Source organism: Ascidiella aspersa, chromosome 8 (assembly GCF_963924565.1).
Source record: "Ascidiella aspersa chromosome 8, kaAscAspe10.2, whole genome shotgun sequence".
Classification (NCBI taxonomy): Eukaryota; Metazoa; Chordata; class Ascidiacea; order Phlebobranchia; family Ascidiidae; genus Ascidiella; species Ascidiella aspersa.
Window position 1 is genome coordinate 5216805 of NC_139454.1, and position 17681 is coordinate 5234485.

Consider the following 17681-nt stretch of genomic DNA (forward strand, 5'->3'; position numbering starts at 1 on the left):
GCATAGTATACAGATAAACGTGCTTCAATGGCGAAAACTGCTTTCCTTTTACTTATAGAGTGTAGCAAAAGAACACATACAAGGAAATCTGTGTTTTGTCATAAACGCAAAGGGTGACAAAGATACACGTTTAGGGAAGTCTGTATTTTGTTACGGATGGCAAACATACGCGGTACACTCCCAATAAACTATTACACAACACGTTATGGTAACATTGTTGAAGGAACAAAGAGCACGTTGAGAGGAAGGTTTCCACGGACTTTTGTTACTATGATGGCGTTGCTTTCGAAGCAGAAACTCTTCTGGAAGCGGCCGGCGTCGGTTTGCGACCTTGTTGCTCGTATAGCCGATTCAACCTGTTGTTATGATTAGGTTGTCGGTTTAATATGCGATAGGCATGCTGACAACTTGTGTTTTACACTTATGAAAAAATCGAGGGCTTTGCATGAAACGTTTTCTTAAACTTTCACAAAACGAAGACTCAAATTTTGGGTATACAAGATTGGACGACGGCGTTTCCTTCCATGACAAAAGGTAAACGATTCCTCAGCTGAAGGATAAAGTAATCGAACGTTCTCTCCAAATATTACCAAGTAAAGCGTAAAACGGTCATAAACTTGCGGCCACCTGAATACTTTCTATTGTAAAATAGAAATAAACCTATAGTTATGAGCAACAATCATTGTTATTCGGTTGCCTAATTTATGTAAATTTGTACTGGCTACCATATAATACAGCAATAATTAAGCGAATAAACACAGGACATCAACGGAGCTGCGACGACAACGACAAGATTATTGTCCCGCAATAATTGCGACAAACAATACGATTAGACATGATTCAATCACCTTCGTTCAAATTCCCTATTGTGAACCAGAAACAAACTTATATCGGTCGGGCAAAAATCATTGTTATCCGTTTTATTAATTATATTGTACCGCAAATAGATATACGACATGATTGCCGCGACATACCACACATTTCAATCACCTTTTTCCAACTTACCCTTTGACAGTGAGTGTTCGAGTTTCCCGTTTTGGCCATTGATTCTGCAATTACAAACTACATTTAGGTCGGGCTAATCACAAACGTTGGATATGGCTCCCGTACGGACGTCCCCCTTCGTGTCCATTTTACTTTTAAAGAGCGGAAATTGTCAAATAATTTGGAAAAGAACAAACCGTGTAAACAAATATTTTAACAGGGCATTGCTGATTAAAGTTGAAGCCATGTATAAATATGATCCTTACTGCGTAAAGCTCTCTGCCAACTTTGATTTGACATCATGAAATAATATATGCTGTGGTTTTGCTAACATTATTCGTTTTAGTGCGAACCCCTATTTCATACCTGAATTTTATACAATTAATTTATACAATAAATACGTAATGTATTACCCGCTTGTTCATTGTTGACATATTTAAGTTTTTGACCCCAAAAAAGACCGAAAAAAGCTTTGCGATCAAGGTGATCGTTACGAAAAAAAGAAAAAAGAAAATAACTCGCCATGCCCTACAGAAACTCATGAGATATCCCTTCAAGATAATACAAAACCAGTACCTTGTTAAATTGCTTTCTGCACGATTTTGTTGCGCAACAAAGGAAAGCTGAGATGAAGCTCTCTCGAAAACGCTTGTTCATGAAGCAGTAGACAACAGGATTGACACAAGTCGAAACATACGACAGTAACTGAACAAATAGCAGTCAATTGAAGAACATATATATAGGCATTAACCGTACTGGTGAACGAGTAACTAGCAATTTTAGTTGATACTGTGTAATTTACAGTGTCACATGGGTTATAATCGCAATGTATTCTTTGGAGAATAATGGTTGGATGTTGTAGGAAGACGTAGTAAGAATATCAAAGCCCATACAGAAGTAGGTTGCATTTTGAACGTTTGAAGTATTATGCTGAAAAATGAAAAAAAGGAATTCCAAACGTTCAAAACGATACGTGAACTTCTGTATGGGCTTTGATATTCTTACTACGGCTATGTACTCTGAACTGCTAAATTTAACACCATATATCTTGGTCTTCAAAAATAATTACAAATGACACGAAAACCTAATTGTTTTACCACGTATAATATTACTGGATACTTATAAACATCCAATCAAACATACCGAATCCTATTCGGGATTTTTCAACCTACTTTATTTAAACATTGCTGTTAAATTGTAACTTTTAATTTGCAGTTTAATGACAGTTCAAACAATTTCCAATTATTCATAAACAATATCTCGAAGCAGTTACTTACTAAAGGGAACCTTTAGAGGAAAAAACAAGAAATCAAAAATCCGACAAGTGATTGTACTATCGAGAGCGCATTAACCCCTTGACTACGTTCGGCTAAACCTTAATCCTAATTATATTATCAAATCATAAAAAAACTTACGTGAATAATTTGAATGCTGTCCTCAAGTGCGGACATTGCTCCATCTGGATCGAACGCTCTCCAAACGTTTACAATGTATAACGGAGTCCAACAGACGAAGTAAAGAACCTTGACGAAAATAGTATTATGCGGAAAGCAGCCTTGTAATGACTTAAGTCACTGACTTGAGTAAATTTACTTGACTTGAGTCTTTTAGACAAATGATTTGACTTCAATCGTTTGAGTAAACTAACTTGACTTGACTTTCGCTACCCTTTTGCAACTTTAACTGCCGCGCTTTTACAACTGGATTGACTTGGGCTAAAGCAGGGATGCCCAAATTTTTATGCGGCCTCTAGTCATTTTCACTCCCAAGTAGTATTTTAAACGTTCAATATTGGCCTAATTAAAATGTACCAGTCAGCTTTTAGGGGCGCACTGATAGTATAGTAAGGGTAAAAAATTATATATTGAAACTCTAAAGGCCCGTTATAACTCTAAAGAGCAATACTTAATCTTGAAACTTGATAGGTTCTGCGGCCCATTACATTATTTCAAGTGTTAATGCGGCCCACTATAATAAAATGTTGGACATCCCTAAGCTAAAGTCATTGAGTCAAATGACACTGGTTAAAATTAAGTGTTTTCATTTGACATTTCATGATAAAATTGAGCTATTTATTTCAGGTTTTTATATTGCTTCATGTTGGTTTTTGGTTTGACTTAAAGATGAAGTGACTTGGGCAACTGGTGATGTGGACTGGGACTTGACTTTCTTTTTTTTAAATACTTGACTTGGACTTAAGTTATTTTCCAAATGACTTTACTGGCGGCAAGTCTTTTTATCATTATTTGAGGTGACCAGCTTTATGTTCGACTTGATTGGCTGTTTACGATAAAATGTGTTTCAGTTTTAATTCCTTCATGTTTGTGTTCAGTGTTTTAAACAAGTCATTTTTGAAATAACTTAACTCCCAGTCAAGTCATTTAAAAATAACTTAAGTCCAAGTCAAGTCTTTTCGATTAAATAAAAAGCCAAGTCCCAGTCAAGTCATTCTGAGAGCGAGTCAATTTTAAGTCATGACATTGACATAAAACTAAACGGTTAAACTATTAAAATTGGTAACCTCGTCCGGTTATAAGCAACAATTTAACTAAAAAAATAACACAAACGAAATATACAGCATTAAAAGTGTTTAATGTGCAAAACTTAAGATACATTTAAATGAAAAACAGTTAATTTAATCCCAAGTTATTTAACAAACTGACTTAAGTCCAAGTCAAGTCATTTGTCCAAAAGACTTAAGTCAATTCAAGTCATTTTGGTCAAACGACTTAAGTCAAGTCAAGTCATTTGAAAACAGTGACTTAAGTGCACTTAAGTCAAGTCAATGACTTAAGTCATTACATCAATGGTTCAGGTTTTAATATCAAAGTTTAATCTCCGCCTTGTTCTTTTAGGACCGATTAGTTTCTATATTTTGTAATACCTTACCGTGAACTTTGTAAAAAGTGTGAAAGACTGTAAAACCAATTATTAGTTTTGTAAGCAAATGTACACGTGGCTTTTGTATGATGTTGTATTTAGTTTGTTGCAAAAACACCAAGTATATGTAAGCGCCTTAATGTACTACCCGAATTGGGAATGTTCACCAATATATAATTGCTTTACATCTTTGTATGGCGTTTTACGTTTTTGTGCTTAATTAAGTGGTTCGCAACCTTTTACGGCTTGTGGCACCCCCATAAATAGGTTGCGTCACACCTAGTAGAGTTTTCGAAAGAATTTTTTTTTTGGCACCCAGTTTAATTTATTAACTTTGCTGTTTTTATATGCTGTTATCAACGATGTCGTCAAATTGTTAGAACACGTTTGCAGCTATATGCAATTAGAGCAAAAAAATAGATCGTAACATATCCAAAGCCATACCATAATTACGATGAACATTTGTACGACTCGTTTCTTGGCACGCCACCTAGCGATTGCTTCTTGCCACCTTTCTATTCCGCCAGGGTATCGTCGCGAGCAGACATAGTTGGGCATGCGGCAGTTGACCGGCCTTGAGTCCATCCCGCACTGATCAGTACAAAAATGCAATTAAAATTATCTTCTATAAATATAATTTAAAAAAAAAACTTAAAAACCCTTTTCAAAATCAATTTTAGATAGTTGCGAAACTAATGTTTAAACGAAATCAGTTGTTTTACTTTATTGTGTAGATGCATAATATTTTAACGTCATGTATTGACCTTTAGCTTGGTCTGACCAAAAAGCGACATGTAACATAAATAAATGACATAAAGGTGATTTAAACATAGCTCGTGATCTTGCAGGAAGAAATAAAGTGGAAAAAGAGGTGTGATTCAAATCAAATGACTTCAGAATGCTACTGTTAAATATTTCGTCCTATATTGGTGGTTTGAAAAATCGCGAATCCCCATATTAAATGTTGAATTTAAAATATTTCAACTTTAATATTTTAAATTTTGTTTTCTTGCTATGGCATTATAAGGTTAGTGGAGTATCTTGATAAAATTTTGTTCGATTCCAATTCTAACTGTGTAAAATTTACCGCGATCAGTTATGATTATTAGTATCGCTTATCGACGATAAAAGCGCATGGCCTCAATATTAACCAAGTCATGTGTGACATCGATGGAAAGGTTTGATCTGTTGTTGATTTCTTGGTGGGCAAATGATTTTTTCTTGGAAATTATGGCGAATGTTAATATTAGGTATTAAAATTTTTAAATTTTTAAAATATTTTTTTTCAATGAGAAAATGTCGACCATTCTTATAGCTGCAAAAGACATAATATGTTTATTTCGCCGTTAAAACTTTTTTCTGACACTTTGTGTGCTGGATAGCTTCTATTATTACAAACCTTTTCCTGTTTCGCCGACTTCTTGTTGTTGCCAAGCGACGACGCATTGCGCACGATCCCACGCAGGGAATTCCCCATTCGTTGGGCGCGTTTGGTGATTGGCAGAAAAAGGCCATCGCCGTCAGAGCGTGACGATTCCGCATATTTGCACTTGTTTCCGTAGTGGGCGTTTTCTGTTGTTGCGAAATAAATCAGCTGGTTTTTGTAGCAGTAATATTTGTTTTGAATGATTTGTCACCGGCCAAGTTTTGAGAGAAAAAAAAAAAAAAAAAAAATATATGTACAAAAAAAACCTACCGGTTGCGAACGTTTCATAAGCGCATGCTTACAAAAATATTCCGGAAGAGCATCTAACATACAATAGTCTCGATTTTGCCCGATTTGACGTCACTATACACGTGATCGTTGTCCACTGACCTGTGACCAAGCGCCGAGCCAATTGCTTTCAGCGTTTCGCATTCATTCCAGGATAAACGGCTTATTGATATAGCGGTTTTAATCACAGCGTTTTTACCGTGTTTACTGTTGAGATTTGTGAATGTGCTCAACTAGCAATATCTACTGAGTGAAGTTACTTTGTCTGCAGTACAGAAGTGGCGTATATTCTTCATATACACTCAAGGAACGTGTAAGCAACTTAGGCAGCCGTCGGCCCTCGTCTTAAGAGCCAGTGCCTTCTTACCTGTAACTACACAGCCCGCTCATAGCTAAACCGGGTTATGTAAATTGTTTTTTGTGCTAGAGGGAACAAAAAAAAACCAATGAATTGCAAGTATCCCTACTACAACATTTGTTTTAGTTTGAGGCAAAATAGGCTTGTAATCTTATTGTTGCTGGGCAAGCGTCATCCTGACGTCTTGTGCAGTCGATGCGAGCCAGAATAATCAATAGTCGTTTCATTTCGACTCACGAAATCACAATAAACGTAGGCAGAAAGGTGGCAAGACAATTTAACATCGTAAAGTGCTTTGAATCGATTCCAACGACCGACTAGTGAAGCTATTTCCGTGATCGGCCAATAGTTTGTTAACCTCAATGTCAGTTTTGATTTGAGAAAATTAAATGAGGGATTTAACATATTTGCCAAATGAACCCCCGCATTGTTTCAAAACGTATAACACCTCCACTCCCTACAAACAAATCAACGAGAAAAAGTCAAACACGAGTATTGTGTAGCACGTTGCCACTGTTTTTAACATTTGATCGCCGGTTGTCGTTTGGTTTTAAAAAACGATTGAAGTTTTGTGTTTGAAGATTGCATTTCGCAAAAGCATTAGAACTAATATAATCTTTCATAATGTAACTGAGAAGAAAATCAAAACATCACCTATAAAAGTTGAGACAATGATGCTTTAAAACTTTGATTTAATTCTCAGTAACATAAACTGAAAATGATATAAGCTCTTAAGCTCGTTATTGTCTTAATCATGATGATGTCAATCTACTCAACCTTTTTGGCTTCGTAATTGACATTACAGATCCGTGCATATTTGACCCTAGAACTAAAATGTCAAAAAGACGATAAATATAGTACTAGGTAGACCTTAAAAAAACATAAAATCTAATGGAAACAAACTTTTAGATCGGAAGAAAACCGCATGTCTTTTTTAATAAAAAATCTAAGTCCGGTAAAGCTTTAATTTTATTAAGTTATGCAAACACTAGATAAAAAACAAACAAAGAGTTAGAAACACAACTGACAGACGCCAATTGGAACAATACGCAAAACCAATTTCCTTAAAAAAATAAAGTGATTAATGATTATGCTAAATAGCTATAACGGATCCAACCATAAGAACTCATCCCAAAGGTTTAATATTTCGGCCCTTGCCCTAATGAAGATAAAATAGAAATAACGTTTAAACCTGAATATCATTTGCATTCATAAGTTTTCTTTTTCAACGTTAATCAAGTTGTTAAATTTGAATGCACACTTTTATACGCGGCCCACGATTGTCCATCCTTACAGTTATTCCGCCTGTGATTGTCAGACGTCAGGCCTTGGAGTTGTTTGTCCTTTTAAAGGAAACAAATTGTTGAAACCAATTTCTCACCGTGTTTGGCGTCGTAATTTTTCTCTTTGTGCAAACGAAAGCGTGTGACGATCGTCCAGCATACCTTTGCGTAGGCGACTGCCATTATTATTCCCGGCAGAACAAACAAGGACAGCAAAAGAAAGAGGTACCTGCACATGCGGGAAAATATAATACACATCAGTGCTGTCAATGAGTCGTTTAAAAATGACCAAGTCCCATATAAAGCATTTTTAAATTAACGGTAAGTCCAAGCCAAGTCAATAAATCATATCAGTAAGTCAAATGTAGTCCAATGGAAAGTCCCAGACCAAGTAATTGCTAGTGCAAGTAAGTTCAAGGTCAATTAGGATTAAAATTAAAAGATTTGAACAAAAATTTTGACAAATCTATTTTATCTCTAATATATAATTTTATCTAACAAACACCAAAATATAACAGAATTCAAGCTAACTGTTTCACTAAAAAAAGTAATAAACGCCCAAATTTTACCAAAACTGTGTTGTAATAATTTGAATCTATAAGTCAGTGGTCGGCAACCGCCGGTCCACGGACCGGTGCCGGTCCGCGAGTAGCTCGTTACCGGTCCGTAGCAGGGTTGCCAGATTAAAATTTTGATTTAAACCCAAACCGTACGTAAAATGCCGAAAAACTAAGAAATAAGTCAAAAACAATTAAATGTCGTTTTCTATTCAAAACATATTAACTTTAATTTAAACATACTCCATGGTTGATCGGTATGAGAAAAAATTTAATTAGTATAATTCAAATTAGTATAATTTTTTAGTTAGTATAATTTTTTAGTTAGTATAATTTTTTAGTTAGTATAATTTTTTAGTTAGTATAATTTTTTAGTTAGTATAATTTTTTAGTTAGTATAATTTTTTAGTTAGTATAATTTTTTAGTTAGTATAATTTTTTAGTAAGCACTCGTAAGGTTCAAAACACACCAGTGTGCTGTGGCCAAATGAGATGCATTGCAAATTGATTTATTATTTTGTTGTTTAGGCAGGAAAGTTTTACAAACAACGTATGTATTTTAAATTGTCCATTGAAAAAATGTTGTAATAAATTACCTTTACTGAACATTTATTGTTTTTTAAAGCCGGTCCGCGGAACAAAATTATAGTTTTAAACCGGTCCGCAGGGCCTAAAAGGTTGCCGACACCTGCTATAAGTCATTCGCCAAATTGACTTAACCCTAAGTCAATTCTTTTGTGAAATGAATTAGGCCATATAAATCAAAAACAGCCCCCCCCCCCCCTCAGAGGGGCTGCTTTTGATTTATATTACCATGCCTAGTAGCAACAGTTTATATATTGAATTAGGCCATGTCAAGCCATTAAACAGGTGTTAAGTAAATAAGAAACAATGATTTCGGTTTAGTAGTGAACAGTTTTTAAAACGTCATGTATTGTCGTTTAACACAGATTTAATTTCAACCAGCAAACTCCAGTTAAAAAATATGCTTTTATTTTTTGACGCATGTTTAGTCTTGATTGCGATAAGCAAGTTCATTAACTACGTGTACATTTAAGCGTTGGCCACGCAATTGTAAACCAACGTAGCGCATGCCCCGATCGCAGCAACTTTAGCACACATCTCAAATGTTCTCCGACAAAAACTTGTAGCCAGAGCAAACTCAGCTTAAATACGAACATTGACATGAAGAATTAAAGGTGTATAAAATATTTTACCATATTTTTCTTGCTTTTCTGCTGACGAACATAATTCTGCACGCGTAAGTGTACGTTTGGTTTTCGTCGATGGGAATGATATGAAGGCTGTTTAGCGCCGCTAGTGGTGACATCAGAACCAAGCACAGCAACCAAATGACGACAACCACCTTAGTAGAAAAAACAAGATTAAAATATGCAAAGCTTACAAAAATGCACAACTAACTTGTCATCTAGCTTTCCTTTGCATTTTCTATATTATTGAACCTTTGCTAGTGTTTTTTTTTGCAACTTAGCCTAGTTTGACTTGTGAAATCAATGTAAAGGAAAAAATTCAATGAAAATATGTGTTGAAATTTGTTAAAGAGTGTTTACGGTGCTATGTTTCTATTTTTTATTGCCTTTTTAGGGTACAGTATGTGACGTATCCAGCTGCTATGGTAAAATGCTATTACCATTCAAACATAATAACTCGATCTGGGAGTCAATTACATAGGCCTCGCCTTAACGAAGATAAAATATGGACAAACTTAAAACCTGAATGACATTTTCATTTATAAGCTTACCTTTTCTAACAATAATGATGGTAATGAAGATTGTAACTAAATATTTATAGTAAATATAGATGATAATGTGTTGAAATTTATGAAGCTGGAGTGCTTGACACGGCGCTCTGTGTTGATTTTTATATCCTTTTAAGGCAGGGGTGGTCAACTTCTTAAAGTCGCGGGCCAAAACCAAACTAAAATAGGTCTCCTATAGGGCCGTTATATGTTAATTGTGTAGACTTTACGCATCTTATTATACCCGCAACGACAGTTAATCAGGGATCAAACTAGGGTATTTCGCGATTTACACTCGATGGCGAAAGAACATTAAAGCAAAGCGCAGAAAATTATTTCCTTTTTTGTAGTTGAAATAGCCAAAAATATGAATAATGGTCTCGCGCCCAGTTTGTAAAATAGGTCGCGAGCCGGATGATTTGCGTTGGCGGGCCGGAGCTGGCCAGCGGGCCGTTAGTTGTCCACCCCTGTTTTAAAGTATGTGAGGACGAGTATGTAACATTTGTTTGGACAGGATTTAATCGGCGTGTCCAGCAGCAGCTGCTCCTTTATGCTGAAATGTTAAAACTGATTTAAACATAAGAATTCAGCCTGGAAGTCAATTACATGGCCCCGTGCCCCAATGAATATAAAATATGAATAAAGTTTAAACCAGAATAACATTTTTATTCATAACCTTAGCCTAGTTTTGATTTTTTTAAATAATCAAGTTAAAGATCGTAAAAAACTATATGTAGTAAAATATAGATGAGAATGTGTGAAATTCATTAAACTGACAAGCTTTACATGGCGCTCGGTTTTTCATTTTTCGTCATCATTTAAAACAGTGGTTCTCAAACTGGGTCCGCGGTCATTTTGGGTTCCGCGAGACAATTTTCTGGGACCACGAAGCACCTAATAAAAATCAACAGGACGCCTCTGAAGAACAACCATTTTTGTGCAATAAGATTTCAAGGCAACTTACTTTTCTAAAGATTAGATGTTCATTCACGTTATTGAACGCTTTAAGTTGAATTTATTATTGTGACGTCATAGTGTTGCATTGTGCTAATAAGAATTACGTTTTTACAGCTTCCTTTGCTGCCACTGTGAGCTGTTCGGTCACGGTTTTAAAACTGTTCGTGATTGCTTCACTCAAATAAAGTGATTCGTCAGGCCGAGTTGTAGCATAGAAGCAAGTGGACCCGTCCCATTGATACCATTAAAAACAACGTGTTATGGTGTGTTTATTTTTTGACATATTTTTAACGGAGCGCGGGCAATAAAAAAAATTCTGGGGGAACGTTGCGTAATATTTAAAAAAAAGGTTTGAGACCCACTGATTTAAAGGTATGTGCGGACGAGTATGATTTGTTTAGGCGGGATTTATCCGGCGTGTCCAGCAACTCCTGCTGGCAGCCTGTCTTGCATTACAAATATGCCGTTGACATTTTTGAACTGCTTACCTTAAGACACGACAGGCTGCGCTGTGTGGCAGCCGGTAAGAACCTTAAGGGTGTGACCAGAGCATATCAAATCCATTAACAAAATACGGCCATGTGTGTCTAATTTCGCATTCTTTTCTCTCGGCATAATTCACGTTTTAACATTTCCTTTAAGTTGATCATTTAGGTCGGGTATTTTGGAACACAAAGTCTGTCAAATGGTGTGTCAAAGTGTGTCAAAGCAATATGTCGAGGGCTAGTATTGTGTCCAGATGTAATTTTTTATGGACACTTCCCTGGTAGTTGTCATTTAAGGGCATTTGAAAAATTAGCTTTTCTTTACGTTAAATAAGGACAAATGAATACAGCTCTAAATACTTAAGGGCGTGAAGTGCCCGCTATTCCCCTTTATGCCGTCTTGAAAAGCGAACACATCAAATATTCAGTTTCAAATAACACATTTATCTAAACTAAACCTGTTTGTCCTATACTTAGCGATATTGCTATACTTGCTTCAATTTAAACTATACATAGACTACCTTTTTAGATGCGACGCTTGATTAATTTTTTACACGGCCACGTCCTAAAGACGGCTACCTGTATAAATAATGATCAACATCAGTGGCGTGGCGAGCCGAAATTGTTTTTGTCGTAATAATAACTACATCGTTTGTGACGTAACAGGTGTGGCATGCCTGTGATCGACTATTGTGGTAGGCTGCTGCTCACAAATGCTACAAAACAAATTATTAGGAGTACAATAGTTATAATTTGGGGGTGGCATGGCCCCTGTTTGCCCCCTGGCTAAGCCTATGATCAACATTCCCAACCTGCCTGGCGTGGTTCCTGGTCAGCCAAACACGTGACGTCAGAGGATTGCAAATAGCCAGGAAGCGTTCGATAGAGATACTCAGCATCGTCAGGGTTGAGACCGACACTGAAATACCTTGCGGCGAAAACAAGGATGGGTCAAATGTTTGGGCCACACAGATTCATCGTAATATACTGTGTTGTAATGACTAGACTTAAGTGCACTTAAGTCACTGTTTCCAAATGACTTGACTTGACCTAAGTCTTCTGGGCAAATTGACTTGACTTGACTTAAGTCTTTTGGGCAAAATGACTTAACATGACTTAAGTCTTTTGGGTGAAATGACTTGACTTGACTTAAGTCTTTTGGGCAAAATGACTTAACATGACTTGAGTCATTTGGGTGAAATGACTTGACTTGACTCAAGTCTTTTGGGAATATGACTTAACATGACTTGAGTCTTTTGGGTAAAATGACTTAACTTGACTTAAATCTTTTGGGCAAAATGACTTAACATGACTTAACATGACTTGAGTCTTTTGGGTGAAATGACTTGACTTGACTTAAGTCTTTTGGGAATATGACTTAACATGACTTAAGTCTTTTGGGCGAAATGACTTGACTTGACTCAAGTCTTTTGGGAATATGACTTAACATGACTTAAGTCTTTTGGGTGAAATGACTTGACTTGACTCAAGTCTTTTGGGAATATGACTTAACATGACTTGAGTCTTTTGGGTAAAATGACTTAACTTGACTCAAGTCTTTTGGGAATATGACTTAACATGACTTAACATGACTTGAGTCTTTTGGGTAAAATGACTTGGCTTGACTTAAGTCTTTTGGGAATATGACTTAACATGACTTGAGTCTTTTGGGTAAAATGACTTGACTTGACTTAAGTCTTTTGGGAATATGACTTAACATGACTTAATTCATTTGCACAACTGCCCTGGGTTAAAATGAAGTGTTTTCATTGAGCAACTACTTTTAATATTGAGCTATTTATCCTGATTTTTGCGCATAAAACAATTTGCTTGCTATATGTTTTATTTATGTTATCTGTTACATCAATTGTTGCTCATAATTGGACGAGTTTCCCGATTTCCAGGGTATATCGTTTGTTGTTTGATCTGTGAATAGACTTGAAGTGGACTTGCTTTAATTATGATTTGTACTGGGTCTTCACTTAGGCAATTGATGATTTGGACTGCGGGACCTTTTATTCATTCGAAACAACTCTACCTTGAATTAAGTTATTACACAAATGACTTGACTGGGGCGTCGTTTCAAAATAACTTGTTTACAACACTACATACTACTCGGTCGGCAACGTTCGCTGACAGCGCGGTAACAGGAAAACAACCCCACCACGAATTTAATTTTATGTCACGTCATCTGCTCCCTGGGGTGCCAAGTATGACGTCAGGTGTAATAAGCTTATCGACTTCTAAAAACTCAGCGGAAAGGATTAGAAGGAAATGGCACGTAAGCAGGTCCGATTTTTTTCAAGACAACAATATTGGGATTCTTAATTAACTTAAAGCCGGGGCTGCGGAATGATTTAAAAAAACAACCCGGGTTTTAGAATCTATACTGCGCATGCGTAAGTCAGACCCGTGACACGGATTATTTTACTTGGTTTTACTCGAATCCCGAGTTCCGAGTTTGCCTACAGCAAAATCAACCGACTTCGGTAAGTCCCGAGTCGAACTTTGCAGCCCTACATTGAACAATGTACTTGGAAATAAAGTTCGTTAGCCATGTGCTATATATAGAGATCCTGTGAATACGCCAAAATTTTACAAACATTAAGTTGACATCAGTATAGCTGAAGCTTTTGCCCATTATAACAGCAACGCGAAACAAGATTAAATGGCGCATTAAAATTTAAAACGCAACCATTATCACAGTCAAAAATTCTGCAAAGTTTTTAAACATTAGGCAATTTTTAGCACAGACCGTTACGAACTGTATTTAATTTGTGCATAAAATGCCTGTAAAAGATGTTACGGATCGGTATTTTGAAACGCAATACACGTTTGTTTTATTTCAATAAAAATACTAAAGCCATTATATTCGACAAAATCGACATTTTGTTGTTTAAAAACGTTCAGGCAATACCTCATGCCATCATCAGCGCAAAAATACAAGTGAAGATAAAAGTGCCCGTTTTTATCTTTACTTGTATTTTTACACTGGTGACGTTTGTAAACAACAAAATATCGATTTTATTGAATATAATGAATGTAGAATTTTTATTGATCGAGTTGTTTTTATTTAAATACACATAATTTCAGTAATTGGTAAATTCAACTTAATGCAAAAGGCAAAAGTTTTATTGCAAATTGAATCCACCTAAATATTTTATAAAAACTTACCCATAAGATAGGGAATGATCTTGCACATCGTAAGTCCAAAGACGAATCGCTTAAGGACCTGACCAGTAATGGACACAGGCATGCAGATGAGAGCCATCAGTAGATCGCTGACCGACAGGCTCAGCAGGAAACAATTGGTGACCGTTTGCATCCTGCGGTTGCAGACCAGGGTTATAATCACCAGGACGTTACCAACCAAGGCCAACAGGAAGACGATTGCGTAAAGTACAATGCTTGTAACTCCCCAACCTGCAAGTGGATGTGGTAAAACGAAGACAATTTTTTTTGTTTTTGTCAAAAAACAACAACAACAACATATAGCCCAGTGGTTGTCAACCGGAGTGCCGCGGCGCCCTGGTGTGCCATTTCTAATGCTCAAGGGTGCCCATGGGTATTTGAGAGTTCATAACAATCTGATTTTCGCCCAATTTGTAAGCTGTTTAATACAACTATTTGTGTACGATTGGATACCATTATGTAAAATGACATGTTCCTACATGTTTTAAGTTGTTCCAGTTCCATTTATGGTGACATTTCAGTAAAATACTCAACGAAAATTCCAGTCGGGGTGTAAGCCATGAAAGGTTGAGAAACACTGCTATATAGCCTTAATAACCAGAATTTTCTTTCGAATAACACAATCTGCCTGTATCCGAATGGTTAAAAGAAACGATTCTGGATGCACATCAATGATAAAGATTAAACTAAGTACAGAATTTGTAAACCGAAAATCAGTTTGTTTAGATTTTATAGGATAAATATTTTTCGCTACTAAAAGCATTATCAGAATCTTAATTTGAAAGAGATTTCGAAGCTTAATTATTCAAGATATTTTTCGGTTTACCAAGTTCTGTACATTTGCAATTCATTTTAGTATTTTCACTTTTAGGAATACGTCGATTTTAAACTTATCTTCATCCAGTCGTTTGAACAAAACCAAGCAACGAAATACATAAATACAATATAGGTCTTTACAACTTACCAAGATATTTTTGAACTACTTAAATGCAATTTTTGGTAAATAATTCCCGCTTATAACGATTTTACTTTTACCACCAATTTAAAGCGATTCTATAAACCCAGATCCTCATACAAACGAATTAGCTCATGCAGATATTACACCTTTCGATCAATATATTCTTCCCAGCAATAGTAACGTGTATTTTAAACGCACTTGTATTAAGATGTGTCGTCGAGTTATTGTTTTACATGTACAGTGAGTTGCATTGCGCCTAAAGTAAAACACAACATAAAACAGTAAAAACAGAATTTTGGAAGTGCAGTGCTGCCGCACTGGATGCTTCCAAATGTTGTGTTTGTTTATTTTTACCATTTGTCACGCATGCAATCCGGCCATATCCGACTCCACTAGACTGGTCTGTGGTCGCAGACACGCCTCTATAATTAGCGACCGAAAGCGTAAACAAATGTTTGCCTAATTACAGGTCTGCTATACTGCGCGATCTGGCAAGTTTGATTATGGTCTGCAACGCTTTTGATGTTGTATTTAGTTGAAACATTGCAGCACTTATATACAACCCTTATAACATAACATTTTTTAGGAATGGTAAAGAGAAAAAAAATATAGGCGTTACTAAACATTTGCTCATTTCCAGTTGCTGAATACACGAATACCAAAACAATTTTTGACAACACTCAAACCCTAACTTTTTTTACTGTTAGTTACACTGGGTGTTGAGGTTACATATGAAATATCGCGGTGAGTTAAGTTACTGACCCATCATAGTTTAGTTTAACATTAAACAACTCAGCAAATTTAGTTGTGAAATGTCAGACAAAAGTAAAGCTCAAGTAAAACACTATTGTAAGTTGGATTAACAAAAAGTTGACGCCATTTCTAAAATATACAAAATGTATTTGAATGAAAATTCTAAACGATCTATTACTAGTGTAATAAAAGTCAATCGCATTACTTTTAGAACGCGACCTTGAATAGCTTATGGTATAGTAAATACCTATCGTTTCATTGATGTTTTTTCGTTTTATTGTTTCTACTCAGCGCCTGTTACTCTGATAACGTTGAACGGGCCGTTATAACTTATGGCGAACAATTTTCTAAAAACGTACAACAAAACTGCAATTTTTCTCAACTTGAGTATATTTTTACTTCCATTAACCAGTCTGACGTAAGACTTGCTTTTTGTTTACCTGTAAGTGAATGTTCCCACAAAACCGCACCCGACGGCGTATCCGTGTAATCACTTTGGAGTGTTTTGTTTAAAGAAAACCATAGCTCAGGCGAAATGGTTTGGAAAATTTGATTGTACATGAGAAAGGTGGAGTTGTTCAAAACATTCATCGTCCCATCCGTAAGCACTTCTTGCATAATATGATATCAATATTTTAGCATAAGTGTATTTTGCTAAATTATCCATGAAAACACATTCTTAATTATATTTAGTGCTACGCTGGAATCATAAACGTTAGTGGATTTTGCGTTCAAAATAAAACTTTTTGTAACAAACTTTAAATATATTTGACGTATAAAAACTGTTTTTCTTTCTTATAAACCCTGCCAAATGAATTAATAATAAAAAGGTACTATTTATCCGCCTAGTTTTATTTTGAGAATGCTCAGACTAATAACCAATAGCATGCAAAAGTTACTGACGATATATGTGCGCTCAACGAAAATAACGCCAATGCACTTTACTTTGTATTACTCGTGATTCGAAGCAACCTTTATTGTGCCAGTTTCGTTTGTACTACTTCGACAGGAAAGCCGCCTGCTTGAGTGATGAACCATTGTTGGATAAGTGACAGCAACAATTAAGCTACGGGTTTTTCCAAATTCCCATTTTTTGTCAAATCCACCGCGAAAATCGCTTGCATCCCCAGCCGGTTGAAACAGAGGCATAAATCTAATAAGAAAATCGATACATTGGTAAACCATTCAACGTTGATCGACAGCGCTTAATTTTCTCCTCTAAGCTCATTTAGTGCACATAAGCCTCCTGAACAAATCTGTTCCAGGATTTATAAGTTGACCCTTAAATGCATTTTATCCTTTGGGTTATGAAAACAGTGCCTCGTAGAACGTAATGCTATTTTAAACATATTTCCATTGCTTAATGCAAAAAGTAACAATACAAGCTATGTTAAGCTACGAAGAATCACTTATACAATGAGTTAAAAGTACAAATTTATTTTACCTTAATAATGAATCGCAAAGCCAAAAAGGCCAAGTGGGTTGTTAACTGAAGATGATACCAGTTCGTATCGAAACGTCTTAATCAAAATGATGTCGTTCTACTCGACCTTTTTAGGCTTTGCAATCCAATTATCAAGGTAAAATATATTTGTCCTTTTTTAAGTCCGTCATAGTGTGCCCAAGATTTATTTTAATTATCTGAAGTATTTTTTCAAATATTTTCAGCTTTAAAATGTCCTCTCATATAGTCAACTAATACCTATATGCAACCGCATATATCAGATGGTCGAACATACATTACTGTGACTAAGTCTTTTTCCAAGCATTTTCAGTTTTAAAATGTCCTCTCATGGTCAAC

General features: G+C 35.8%; 1 protein-coding gene across 1 annotated transcript; it reads right to left on the bottom strand.

Annotated features, from left to right (window-relative positions):
• Window positions 1-203: 203 nt before the first annotated feature.
• Window positions 204-16471, bottom strand: LOC146135309 (cholecystokinin receptor type A-like). The gene is made up of 10 exons (XM_083395746.1): window positions 16321-16471; window positions 14152-14400; window positions 11790-11905; window positions 8994-9142; window positions 7318-7448; window positions 5264-5436; window positions 4309-4455; window positions 2400-2507; window positions 1561-1689; window positions 204-356 (listed from the first exon to the last, which is right to left on the bottom strand). Exons 1-10 carry the CDS (start codon window positions 16469-16471, stop codon window positions 204-206), a joined length of 1506 nt encoding a protein of 501 aa, XP_083251872.1.
• Between the last annotated feature and the right edge of the window lie 1210 nt (window positions 16472-17681).

Coding starts and splice junctions, on each gene's coding strand:
- LOC146135309 (XM_083395746.1), bottom strand. CDS start 16,471: ATGAATGTTTTGAACAACTCCACCTTTCTCATGTACAATCAAATTTTC. Junction 7,449..8,993: donor AGAAAAGCAAGAAAAATATG/GTAAAATATTTT, acceptor CCGCATGTGCAG/GTACCTCTTTCTTTTGCTGT. Junction 1,690..2,399: donor ACAGCATTCAAATTATTCAC/GTAAGTTTTTTT, acceptor CTATTTGTTCAG/TTACTGTCGTATGTTTCGAC.